At 43.2% G+C, this 12,888-nt stretch overlaps 1 protein-coding gene across 2 annotated transcripts in view; it reads left to right on the forward strand.

The window, feature by feature from the left end:
• Positions 1 to 12,888, forward strand: part of CACNA1D (calcium voltage-gated channel subunit alpha1 D) — a 1,031,608-nt gene that overhangs the window by 672,205 nt on the left and 346,515 nt on the right. For both annotated transcript variants that reach the window (XM_085624624.1, XM_085624625.1), the window contains one exon: positions 10,897 to 10,988. In XM_085624624.1, the coding sequence (XP_085480750.1) occupies positions 10,897 to 10,988 (92 nt within the window). The remainder of the gene's footprint in view (positions 1 to 10,896; positions 10,989 to 12,888) is intronic.

Consider the following 12,888-nt stretch of genomic DNA (forward strand, 5'->3'; position numbering starts at 1 on the left):
GTGCTTTCGGGCGGCTTAACTGGATAATGAGAATTTATTTCATTGAATCAAAAAACTTACTGTGATGAAGGTCTTTAATTAGACTTGAAGAATGCAGTTTGTTTTGCTACCTCACATTTGTTTAGTTACCGCATATGTGTAATTTTAGAATTTTCTGAAAAATGCAGTTGGGACTTGATACATTTGACAGCTTTTCGAGCGGCAAAAATCTGATCTCTTTTCTGATATCCTGGCAGAGAGGAAATCTACAGACACACTGCCCTTTAACAAGGCATAGGGTATTGACTAACACCATAAATGCAGTTGGTTGCTGTTAGAAAGCATTGGCCAGTTCCTGAAGAGTCATGCTTTCTGTCTCTGCATCTGATACATTAACGCTTGGTGGTGCAAGTAACACTCTTAGAGGAAGAACACTTTTCATTCAGTTATCCCACATGAGGATTCTGAAAATCTAGGTTCTCTATAAAGGAAGATCTTTCCATCTGGTAGACTGGCCTTTGAGGACATAAAATGCACAATGTTTCATGAGCCAGTTCACCTAAGCTTTGAGCAAAAGTACTTCTTAGGCTGCTTCCAGACTTATTCGAGAGCTTCAGGCTTCTTTCTTGAATCTTTAAAATGGAATGGATGCAGCAATTGAAAAAGGGCAGAACATTGTTGGTGCAGTTGCTACATCTATCAAAAGTGTGAAATCTTTTACTTGACCAAGGGACTAGATGCTTCAGAAATCCACATGTCTTGTAAGGAAATCCACTTGTCCTTTTGGTGCCATGTAAAGAGGTAAAAAAGTATGGCAGCACTCTCATTACATTGCAGCTAAGATACCAGTTACTAGAGCTCATTTTATGTAAAAGACTGGGTTCTAGCATGTGTTTGATCACACAGCTTTTTGATTAGACTGTATTCTGAATATACCATGGCTCTATTTTTCTCAAATCTTTGAACATTCACAGGCTCTACATATGCAGGGCATGTTTATGTCTGAGCTTTGTTTGGGCTATCTGTGCCAGCATATTACTGGTACAGAATCTCTAGTTACCACAGAGTACAGGATATATCACTGCTCTCTTTCATAGTTTAGTTTCTGGGTCAGTGTCTTAGGAATTGGTCTGGTAAATGTACTTTTTAGGGATCATTCGATTTCGCAAATGTTGTGATGAACAAGCTCAATTCTACTTGTTGACCAGTGTTTTGGTTGCCAAATGAGGTTCTAGGAGATTTCCAGATTGAAATTCTTCGCTTGGCCACATTGTGTAATTCTTGCACCTGTGTCTTCAGCTCACTGTGTCACAGTTCCCTTATTTCCCAATGACTCATTAATACATTTTACAAACAGATAACATCTGCAAAGGCTTGTCAGAGTCAAAACGTTATAGGCTAGCTACCAAGCTATGTATGTAAGTGTGGCTTACACCTGAAAAAATGTTTTTTCACTCAAAATGAGTTGCTCGCATGAAGCTGTTTGTGAGAGCAAATATACTCACAGGGCATGGGACATCTAGAGGGCTGGAATTCCCTGTGAGTTTGAACACGTCTATAAACTTACATGTTTAAGCATATTCTTACACATCTCTCCAACAGACTAAAATGAAAACAATTCCTGGGTAGGAGGGGAGTTTCTCTATGTTGGAGCGATATTTTTTCTCTGGAGAAAAAAGCAGTAAATGTTTTAACAAATGAATTTCCTTTTTCTCAGCTGATTTTTACATGAGCTATTATACACAGGTATAATTTATTCATGCGCAAATGTAATTCTCTAAAGTTTGGTAAAGGTAGGTCTGGAAATCTGCAAAGTTTTCTGATTTCCAGGCCCACAACTTTGAATTCCTAAAAGTCATAACCATAGCAAGGTGACATACCTATGGGTGCACTTTTGTGACTTCCTTTATGAATAGGGCCTATATCTGTTTTAAACTGACTCTCTGTTATTATTTTTTGAACATACTGGAATGCAGCAAGCACATTAAATGATTCATTCGAGTAATGGTATTTATAGTCATCCTTAAAATTATTTACTAGTTTAGTAAAACTGTCTCTGACATTACAATCAGACAGGGCCTGGTTTTTTTGATAAATGAAGAGTATTACCACTTTACAGAGCTACCATTCGCTGCCGCAGAGGTCATCAGTTGGATTACTGCTGGCAGGTCCTCTCCCCAAGCCGTCTGTCACCTAAGAACCGATTACCGGGTCAATACTGACTCAGGTGCAGACTTCTACGCCTGCTTCGAGATCCACTCTGCTTCCTGCAGCACCGGCATCAATGTTGACTCAACCGGAAGCGATGGTTGACCAGTTGTCGATGTCCATGTCTAACCCGATCTGATGTCGGCCCAAGCTTGAACTATGTTGCGCAATGAGATTCCAAAAAGTACAACTGGTCACTATGCAGCCTGACTGTAACCCAGTGCCTCTGCCAGATCGCAACTATCAGTAGAGGTGCCTTTCTCATTTTGGTCCTGACTCTGACCCTATTTAAGAGACACATAGGGTCCCTCAGGATTTTGATAATGATCTGGAGGAGGGTGATGGTTTACTCCTGCTCACCACAAGGATGATGAATTATACTTGGATATACAAAATGCCAGTGGGATAGACACCTCCCATGAAACAGCGCTACTCGCTTCATGGCCACCAGCGGAATAATGTGTCTCTTTTACTGCAGTCATCCGGAAGGCAGCTGAAGCACTAGATCTGCAGCAGCCCTGTATTAAAACAAAAAGAAACATCCTAAAAGAAATTCTTCAATGAGGTCCAATGTCGTCAGAGTCCTTGCTACAGTTTAATGATGCCCTGACAGACGCATTAATGGCTACATGGTCCAAGCCTGGCCTGCCAGCTGACCAATAGCTGGGTGATACATACCTGCACCTAGTGATATGGACTTCCTAGCAAAACAGCCTAAACATGAGAGAGCCTTATCATGCAGACCTTGACTAGTAAAATCAGTCCCTATTCCTTCCCGACAACTCTTCCAGATAAGGAATCTAAAAGGATTGACGCTTTTCAAGAGAATGTTTTTTATCCACAAGCCTGGCTCACAGGTCCATAAATGTATTTGTTTCCCGAGCCGGTTCATGCATTTTCTACTAGACATTTTCAGTGAGATTTTTCTCATAGTCCTGGAGGATTTAGTAGTTTCTCTGGCTCAGACAACACATGATGGACAAGATGCAGTGAAATAAGTAATCTGTGTGGGTCTGGATATTACTGATTGCCTAACTGGAGTGCTTGGAATGTGTCATGCTCAGGAGGTACGTGTAGATGAGGTTGTTTGATTTTTCAGTGATCTACAGGTATCCCTAATGGATATGTTCATTAGTGGGTTAAGACTCCATGTGGAAAAGCTGAACTTGGTTCCAGAGAGATTTAAAGACAGCCAAGCAACAGCATGATCTTTGGGGCTACTGACGACAGTGAAACAATTTCACAATTAATTTAGGAAATTCAGAGGTTATTCCATGGGACAATACTATAGGCAGCATCATCCTCCCCAACCAGTAGTACAGTAGACAGCCTGGTCCTTTTGGTGCTGTGGTTTAGGCATAGCGGTACAAAAGGGGGTGGTGACGGACGGAGCATCAGAACCAATCAAACACTCACACCCAGTCAACAGATCTGGGTTTGATCCATCACCGTTCTTTAGCCCACTCTGCCACCCCAGTTCAGACATGGCCATATGCAAATCAGTCTGACCCTGTGCCTCATGGGAACAGTCCAGCCCGAACTGCCAAGCCATGCCTTCCCTGGACCGGAAACAAGCTTCCTAGGACCGGTTTCTGGCATTTCAGCCGTCTTCAGCCAGGCTTGCTTGAATCCAGTGGCAAAGTGAGCAAGGGACTCACGTCTGAGAATACCCTGCCAACTTATGGCGAACAAAGTGGTACAAAAGGGGGTGGTGACGGACGGAGCATCAGAACCAATCAAACACTCACACCCAGTCAACAGATCTGGGTTTGATCCATCACCGTTCTTTAGCCCACTCTGCCACCCCAGTTCAGACATGGCCATATGCAAATCAGTCTGACCCTGTGCCTCATGGGAACAGTCCAGCCCGAACTGCCAAGCCATGCCTTCCCTGGACCGGAAACAAGCTTCCTAGGACCGGTTTCTGGCATTTCAGCCGTCTTCAGCCAGGCTTGCTTGAATCCAGTGGCAAAGTGAGCAAGGGACTCACGTCTGAGAATGCCCTGCCAACTTATGGCAAACAAAGCGGTATAAAAGGGGGTGGTGACGGACGGAGCATCAGAACCAATCAAACACTCACACCCAGTCAACAGATCTGGGTTTGATCCATCACCGTTCTTTAGCCCACTTTGCCACCCCAGTTCAGACATGGCCATATGCAAATCAGTCTGACCCTGTGCCTCATGGGAACAGTCCAGCCCGAAATGCCAAGCCATGCCTTCCCTGGACCGGAAACAAGCTTCCTAGGACCGGTTTCTGGCATTTCAGCCGTCTTCAGCCAGGCTTGCTTGAATCCAGTGGCAAAGTGAGCAAGGGACTCACGTCTGAGCATACCCTGCCAACTTATGGCGAACAAAGCGGTACAAAAGGGGGTGGTGCCGGACGGAGCATCAGAACCAATCAAACACTCACACCCAGTCAACAGATCTGGGTTTGATCCATCACCGTTCTTTAGCCCACTCTGCCACCCCAGTTCAGACATAGCCATATGCAAATCAGTCTGACCCTGTGCCTCATGGGAACAGTCCAGCCCGAACTGCCAAGCCATGCCTTCCCTGGACCGGAAACAAGCTTCCTAGGACCGGTTTCTGGCATTTCAGCCGTCTTCAGCCAGGCTTGCTTGAATCCAGTGGCAAAGTGAGCAAGGGACTCACGTCTGAGCATACCCTGCCAACTTATGACGAACAAAGCGGTACAAAAGGGGGTGGTGACGGACGGAGCATCAGAACCAATCAAACACTCACACCCAGTCAACAGATCTGGGTTTGATCCATCACCGTTCTTTAGCCCACTCTGCCACCCCAGTTCAGACATGGCCATATGCAAATCAGTCTGACCCTGTGCCTCATGGGAACAGTCCAGCCCGAACTGCCAAGCCATGCCTTCCCTGGACCGGAAACAAGCTTCCTAGGACCGGTTTCTGGCATTTCAGCCGTCATCAGCCAGGCTTGCTTGAATCCAGTGGCAAAGTGAGCAAGGGACTCACGTCTGAGCATACCCTGCCAACTTATGGCGAACAAAGCGGTACAAAAGGGGGTGGTGACGGACGGAGCATCAGAACCAATCAAACACTCACACCCAGTCAACAGATCTGGGTTTGATCCATCACCGTTCTTTAGCCCACTCTGCTACCCCAGTTCAGACATGGCCATATGCAAATCAGTCTGACCCTGTGCCTCATGGGAACAGTCCAGCCCGAACTGCCAAGCCATGCCTTCCCTGGACCGGAAACAAGCTTCCTAGGACCGGTTTCTGGCATTTCAGCCATCTTCAGCCAGGCTTGCTTGAATCCAGTGGCAAAGTGGTTTAGGCATGGGCAGACTCCCTACAGGGCTGCAGTCCACTAATTCCTCTTCGCTTGTCACAGTCGCCACCAAGCCACTGTAGTTAGTCCCCCACGATTTAGGTCCGGCCAGTGGGGAGCAGGATGCAGCATTACTTCCCTGCCTGACAATCCATCATGTCGTACAGATAAATCTTACAAATCAGCCAAAGAGCCTGTGCCCTACACTTTATTTCCTCCACACCTCATCTTCCTCCTGCACCAGAATGACTTTTGGAGTACCACTTCACAGTCTCTATGCAGGAAGTAAATCTTACTCTCCAAAGGTGCCATTGAACGGGTACCAGACTGAGAGAAAAGAAAAGTATACTATTCATGTTCATCAGACGGGTACAGCTTGATTCCAGTGACAGAGTGTGCACGGGACCTACTTCTGGGCATACCCAACCACTTGGGGGGACACACTAAAGTATACAAAAAAGTGATGAATGGAATGCTTGAATTAATCTCAGTCACTGGTAATTATTCAGGCTGCATCCCAATCCATCGTTATTTTGTACACCATGTCACCAATAACCAAGCTGTACCCGGATGATGAGCCCATACCTAGGGCGTAACTGGTCCTGGACTGCTTGTGTTACGGTTCAGGAAGAACCTGGCTTTGCAGTTCGGGTTGGACTCTTCCTATTGGAGTAGGCTCAAGATTGATTTACATATAGCTGGATCCAAACTGAGGTGACATGGTGTGCAAAATAACAATGAAGTGGGATGTGGCCCGTGTAATTACCATTGGCTGAGATTAATTCAAGCATTTCATCCATCATTTTTGTATATTTTAGTGTGATAAAGCTGAAAGCAGAGTGGCCCACTGCCAGGAGGCTTTGCATCTCCAGAGATATCTTTGTAGTAGCCAGCCACTTGGAGGGTTCCTCGATGCCAAAGCGGATGAACTGAGCAAGCATATCCATCCAGAGGTGGTGCAGGGTGTCTTCAAACACTGGCGGGAGCCCTTGCTAGATCTATTTGATGCTATAGAGAATGGGCATTGTCAGCAAATTTGCACTCCAGTTTCCTCCAAGCCACTAGTTAGGAGATGCATTCAGGCTGAAGTTGAACGACGGACACATGCACATTGTTCTGATGATACCTCTCATCCTTCAGGTTCTAAAGAAGTTCAAGAAGCACCGGGTCCAAGTCATCTTGATTTCTCTGGACTGGGTTAGGAGATTGTGGTCCCCTGAGCTTCTAAACATGAGCATTTGTTGTCCGATCAAGCTTATACTTTAGGAGGATCCCCTGTCTCAGAACCAGGGCAGGGTCCTGCATCCAAATCTCCACAACCTACACCTCAATCCATGCGAATGAACAACAGCAGTTAAATGCATTTGAATTATTGACCAAGGTAGTGGGCGATATCCATGCTAAAAGAAGCCCTTCCACAAAGTCCTTCTACATGGGGCCCTGGGACAAGGTTGTTGCCTGGTGGTCCGTACGAGACACTGGCACTTACAAGCCAAACAGTCCAATGTTATTTTGTTTGTTCTCCCCTTAACTCAGTTATGTCTTGCAGTGTGCACAGTGAAAGGTTAATTATTGCCCCTTTTGGCCTTCCGTTGTTTGTTGGACCAGCCATCCTTGTTTAAGTCACCAGTTGTGATGCGTTTCATTAAAAGTTTGACACATATGTTTCCACCCAAACCTTTTGTGATGCTCCAGTGGTCTTGACAATCTTTATGTGTATGCCTTTCGTGGTTGCCTATACACAGTTGCTCCTTAAGGTTCTTGAATCTGAAGACATCTCTCCATATGGACCTCATGTCAACACACAGTGTGGAGCCATTGGTACAAACACCCTACACTACCATGTCCCTGGACAAGTTGGTGTTGAAGACCGTGTTGACCTCGCTCCTTAAGGTTGTGACGCCATACCATGTTGGCCAATATATCATCTTGCTAGCCTTCTTCGCTCCTCCTCACCATTTGATCCCTGGAAAGTAGAGGAAATAATAATTTGCCTTTATCCTAAGAGGGACCTGAGTTTTCAAACTTACTGTTGAAAAGATCATCTAGTAGATGATCAGCTCTTCATCAACATCTCTGGTGCAAAGAAGAGCAGGGTGGTGCAGAAAAGGAGCCTGTCAAGCTGACAAGTCTTCTTTATCAAGATCTGCTATGCGATGGCCAAAAAGCAGCACCTAGCGGGCTTGAGAGCTCAGTCCAGTAGCACCAGGGCCCTACACAGGAATTGGCTTGAGGGGTGACTGTTCTTGATATCAGCCATGCTGTGACGTTGGCATTGATATATACGTTTATAAACCACTACTGCCTATACAGCCAGGCCTGATGAGAATGTGACTGCTTGCTCAGTCTTGTAGGACCCCTCTACCTTTCGGAGGTACTTCTTTGGTATCTAATCTAAAGGTGAGGAATCTGCTGTAATATAACTGATGGTAAGAAACGTGTTCCTTTGGATGCCATGCTACTAAGTTTGGGACCCATTGTCATGACAGTCACTTAAATGCAAAATGGTCAGCATGGGAATCTCAACTCTATGTACATCATTTGAATTTGAGAGCAGTGAGGTTGAGTCTCAAATAGATATTTCTTAGCATGCTGGGAAAACAGGTTCAGATTGTGGCAGAAAATAATTGATTGATGTTTTATACCAACAAGGTGAAGGTTGTTGGGTGGAGAACTCTGTGTCAAGAAGCAATATGGGATGTCAACACAAGAACTGATTTGTCAGTGATGCATCTTGCAGGTTGTAGTAACAATATAGTAGAAGAGCTCTGCAGGAAAACTATGACAAACCGTAAATTGGAGGTGTGGTACCAAAATATAATTGTTAGACTATCGTCTGACTTAAGTATTGTGTTCTAAATATCTACAAAGTTATCATCTCTTGGAGTTCATAATAGGAAATCTACTCAAAATGGGACAATATTTTTGTAAATTATATTTAGGGCACAATATTTATGTCAGATGATATATCTGTGTATATTCCGACATAACTGATGCAAGTATCAAATTTACTTTTTCATAGTGGAGGTGTCCACAGATACACCTGCCTCCTGCTGAACTTAACAAAACATTTCCAAAGGGGAAATGTTCTCTGGAATGAAGAAGAAAGTTTTCACAGGCTCTATCCTAGGAGGCACTTATCCATGGTACCTTTAGGATAAAAGATATACGAGCAGATGATAATGTGAAGGCCGAAGGTCAAACAAGCCTGTCGCGGACAAACTATTTCAAATTGACTTTCCTGGTGGTTAAAGTCTGTTACACATTAACCCGTAAATATCCACCAAAGCGTTTCAGAACTCACTTGGCTACATTGGGTGCCTCCTTGGCCTTAATGAGAGATGTTCTAACGAGGCTTTTGTTAAGTCTTCCATCTGGCCTTTTGGCATTCGTTTTGATAATGTTATTGTTTGGATACTCTCATGCTGCAGGATTCTCAGTTTGGTAGGGAAGTCCTTCAGCGCTTCCGTATGCAGTTTGTTGTTACTTCCACTCATCTTACCTCCTTTTGATAACGGCTTTGAGGGTGGTTCACCTAATGAATGTGAAAGTAAGTATTCATTAGAAGAAAAGTTAGTCACTTTTGTAATGTTCTTTCTTATGCTCACACATCTACCTGCAGATTCCTTATCACCCTTGCACAACCGTACTTTGAGTGAGTAAAGTATCATAGAGTTGAAGTCTAGGAGTGCTACCTTGCCACTGCTTCAGAAAACATTTTGCAGAATTGATCTGGTGCCTGGGGATGATTTACATAGCGAATCTGTGGGAACATATGTGTAGCGAGTGGCATGAAGTTGTTGAGATTCACTCTGTTTGTGCACCGATGTTGCAGGTTCTGATGTTTGATCTGGACTGTCAGGCAGGGTCACCTCATTTATAAGTTCATGAGCTGATGATCGTAGAGGTAGGAGCTTGAAGTGTGACGAGTCCCGTGTGATGGGCCGTCACCATGTGTCCTTTGCACGTCACATCCCTCAGATGCTCGACAGCAAATGGACTGAATGTTTTCTGCTCTTGTTTCTGCTTTATTGAAGGCTGTCTCGTGGGCTCGACGACACCAATTGGCCTATACAATACAAAAATGAAACAGCGAGACCATACATACACACCATTGTGTGTATGTGAGGCACCTCCCCCTAAAGGAAGAGACAGGACTTCCCCACAAGGATACCCCACAAGAAGTCCAAATACTTGGAGTATTAGGCTCCAGTGATGCGCAACACCACCTTCCTGCTGTCTCTAAAGAGCAGACTTCACAACCAGGGTTACATTTTTTAAATCAACTGTGGGTTGCACAATCAAACTCAAATTTCACAAATGATTGGGTCCATCCAATGTTGTTGATGTTAACTATCTTTATTCTTCTTTTGTGATAAAAAAACAGCCAAGCAGTCAACACGTTTCGTTCAGCTTCACTGGGCTTCATCAGGGCTCATTTTTAGATTTAGATTTCAAGTTTTTGGCTCTGTAAAAAGTTGCAAGTGCGCTGTGATATTCGGTATGTCTGTTACTCCGCAATCAGACTATACCCTCTCGTATCCGGGGTAGTACAAAAATAATTGGCTTCTGTGCTGTATGAGTTATCTGCTCCAGGACGCCAGCAATCCACGTCTCCCACCATGCGTTTGTGAGTGCTGAATGCCTTTTGCTTTGATTTTTGCTGTGTTCTTGTAAGATTCTGTTTACTCTTTCAGTTCTGAAAAGGTTTAAAGGGCCAATCATGGTGAAAACTATTACTTATCTGAAATTATAATTCACAATCATTGTTATGAGCTTTATAATATCCATACCCTGCTTGTCCTTCTTTATCTAGCATGTCTGAGAATTAGCTGGTATCCCATTACTGTGAAACAGATCTATCTTTAATTGCTCAGGCGGAGCAGGGGTGTGTTACTAAACATGTCTCTGTGCGTTTAAAAGCAGAACATGTATGTCACTATATAAAAAATTGTTTGAATATGTATGGACTCAATGTAGGCCACATAGAATACTAAATGGTTATGAAAATGAAAAATATACCACAGTTAGAGGATTTTGTCAGAAAAGTAGCTTTATAATGTCAGTTTTGTTTCTTTGAATTACTGCCCCCTACCCCCTACCTTTTAATTCAAGAATTCTATGCGGTAGTAGAATGATTTGAGAGATCTGTGCTACTTGAAAATGGGAAAAGTTCAGGCTATGCTAGGTTACGTCAATAGTGAGATAAGAAGTAAGCACACTTGTAATGTTGATATTTCAAATCCTCATGGTTTTTGCAAGTGTTCAAGACAGCTACCTTTACAAGTAAGTAGTGAAACACCTTACCAAATTATACTGTACAGTCCACATGCCTAACTAACATGCACTTCGTAAATGATTAAGATTTGATTCTCAATGAATAATATTTTTGCCTATTTTTGCAGGTGTTTGGTAAAATTGCCATGAGGGATCATACTCAAATAAATAGAAACAACAATTTCCAGACATTCCCACAATCCGTCCTTCTTCTGTTCAGGTACATTTTACATTTTTCCTGAAAAGTATAGTGCTCAGGTCAACTGGTATAAATTCACTGAATAGGCCAAGTAATATTTGGCTCTAAGTAGGGGTAACTCAGTGAACGACTTTAATTTATTCTACCTTCTTAGATGTCGCCTTACAGCGCTGTTTCTGTGAGGGGTATTATATACGGGAAAGGGCTTAGAGACCGTCCATAACTTGCCATTTGCTGGCTCAATTGTTCTTTCTAGCTGTCTCCTAATTGCCCACAATATGCCTCATGTCTATGTCTCTGGAGCATGGACCAAGTACAAATTGATTTGATTCAATTACCGTCCTTATGCTGTCCTTTCGCCGTTCGTGCTGCGATTCAGGGTACTTTAAAAAAAAAATGTTTCTGTCCACCGTTTTGACTTCCCTGCTACATCTTTGGGTTGCTTCTAACTACCATCACTTAGGTTTGTTTCTTGTTGCCTTAAATTGTTTTGGAATTCTGCACTGCCTTTTACAGCACCAAACAAATGGTGTGGACTATTAAAGCAGTTTGTGACTTTGTTTTACAGTTTGGCGCTTCCTTTTATAGCACAAAACAAATGGCACGGAAAATTAAAGTAGTCCATGTGACTGTGTTTGCAGGCTGCACCTCTTGTCTGAGCATCCAAAGTATGTGTCTGATTAAAGCATACACTAGTCTGAAACTGGACTCCCATAGTCTTTCCAGACAAGTAGTCCAGTCACATGCTTAAGGCCAGGCAACCACTAAGCAACATAAACATTTTTTACACATCTCTGCATTTTCACACACAACGCATGTGGCTTTTTAAAGTGCCTCAATTTTGGACAGCGCTGCAGTTAATCAATTTCTCATAAAACCTGTATGAGTCTCATAAGTATTCCACCTCTTCTCTACACACACAAAGTATATTTCTTACACATTTGTCGAGGCACACATGAGAAATAGTATAACCAGTAAAGCTGGTTTCCACTGTACTTTTGTGTATATTCAATTACAAGTCCATAGAGTACTTCAGGAATTTCTTTCCAAAATTTCTTTCTTTTTCTTTTTTTCTTCTTTTGATAACCACATGTGTATACCATAACAGCCAACACGTGTTTCGTCCGAAGGGACTTTTTCAAGGCTAATACGTGCTCAGGAGTCCACTAATAACATCAATAGTTGATCGACCGGTTTGGGACAGCTAAAACAACCGGGAATATATAACCCCTTGTTTGAGATGGAATTGACATTCCCCGGATCATATGTTTTCCGTTCCTTTTCCTAGAAAGTCAAGACAACGAACCTGCAACAGGTTTCTCATGACCTGAACAATGCCATCCCAAACGGAAAACATATGATCCGGGGAATGCCAATTCCATCTCAAACAAGGGGTTATATATTCCCGGTTGTTTTAGCTGTCCCAAACTGTTCGATCAACTATGGATGTTATTAGTGGACTCCTGAGCACGTATTAGCCTTGAAAAAGTCCCTTCGGACGAAACACGTGTCGGCTGTTTTGGTATACACATGTGGTTATCAAAAGAAGAAAAAAAAATAAAGACATTTTGGAAAGAAATTCCTGAAGTACTCTATGGACTTGTAATTGAATATACACAAACGTACAGTGGAAACCAGCTTTACTGGTTATACTATTTCTCATGTGTGCCTCGACAAATGTGTAAGAAGTTTGTGGATTCCAAAGGGCCTTTGTGTCATTTGTTGGGTCCGATATATCCTCCAGAGGCAGAGGAGGATTTCTGTCTGAGAGCACCTTTCAAAAAAATCAGTCATATAGTGAATTATTAAGGCTTTCAGATGACATAATGGATGTGCATATAAGATTCTGGCTAGCTTCTGCTTAAGTTTTTGTGTGAAATGAACACACAAAGTATATCTCTGTTTAAAGTGCTTCTGGTTT

Source organism: Triturus cristatus, chromosome 9, assembly GCF_964204655.1.
Source record: "Triturus cristatus chromosome 9, aTriCri1.1, whole genome shotgun sequence".
In the NCBI taxonomy this organism is placed as follows: Eukaryota; Metazoa; Chordata; class Amphibia; order Caudata; family Salamandridae; genus Triturus; species Triturus cristatus.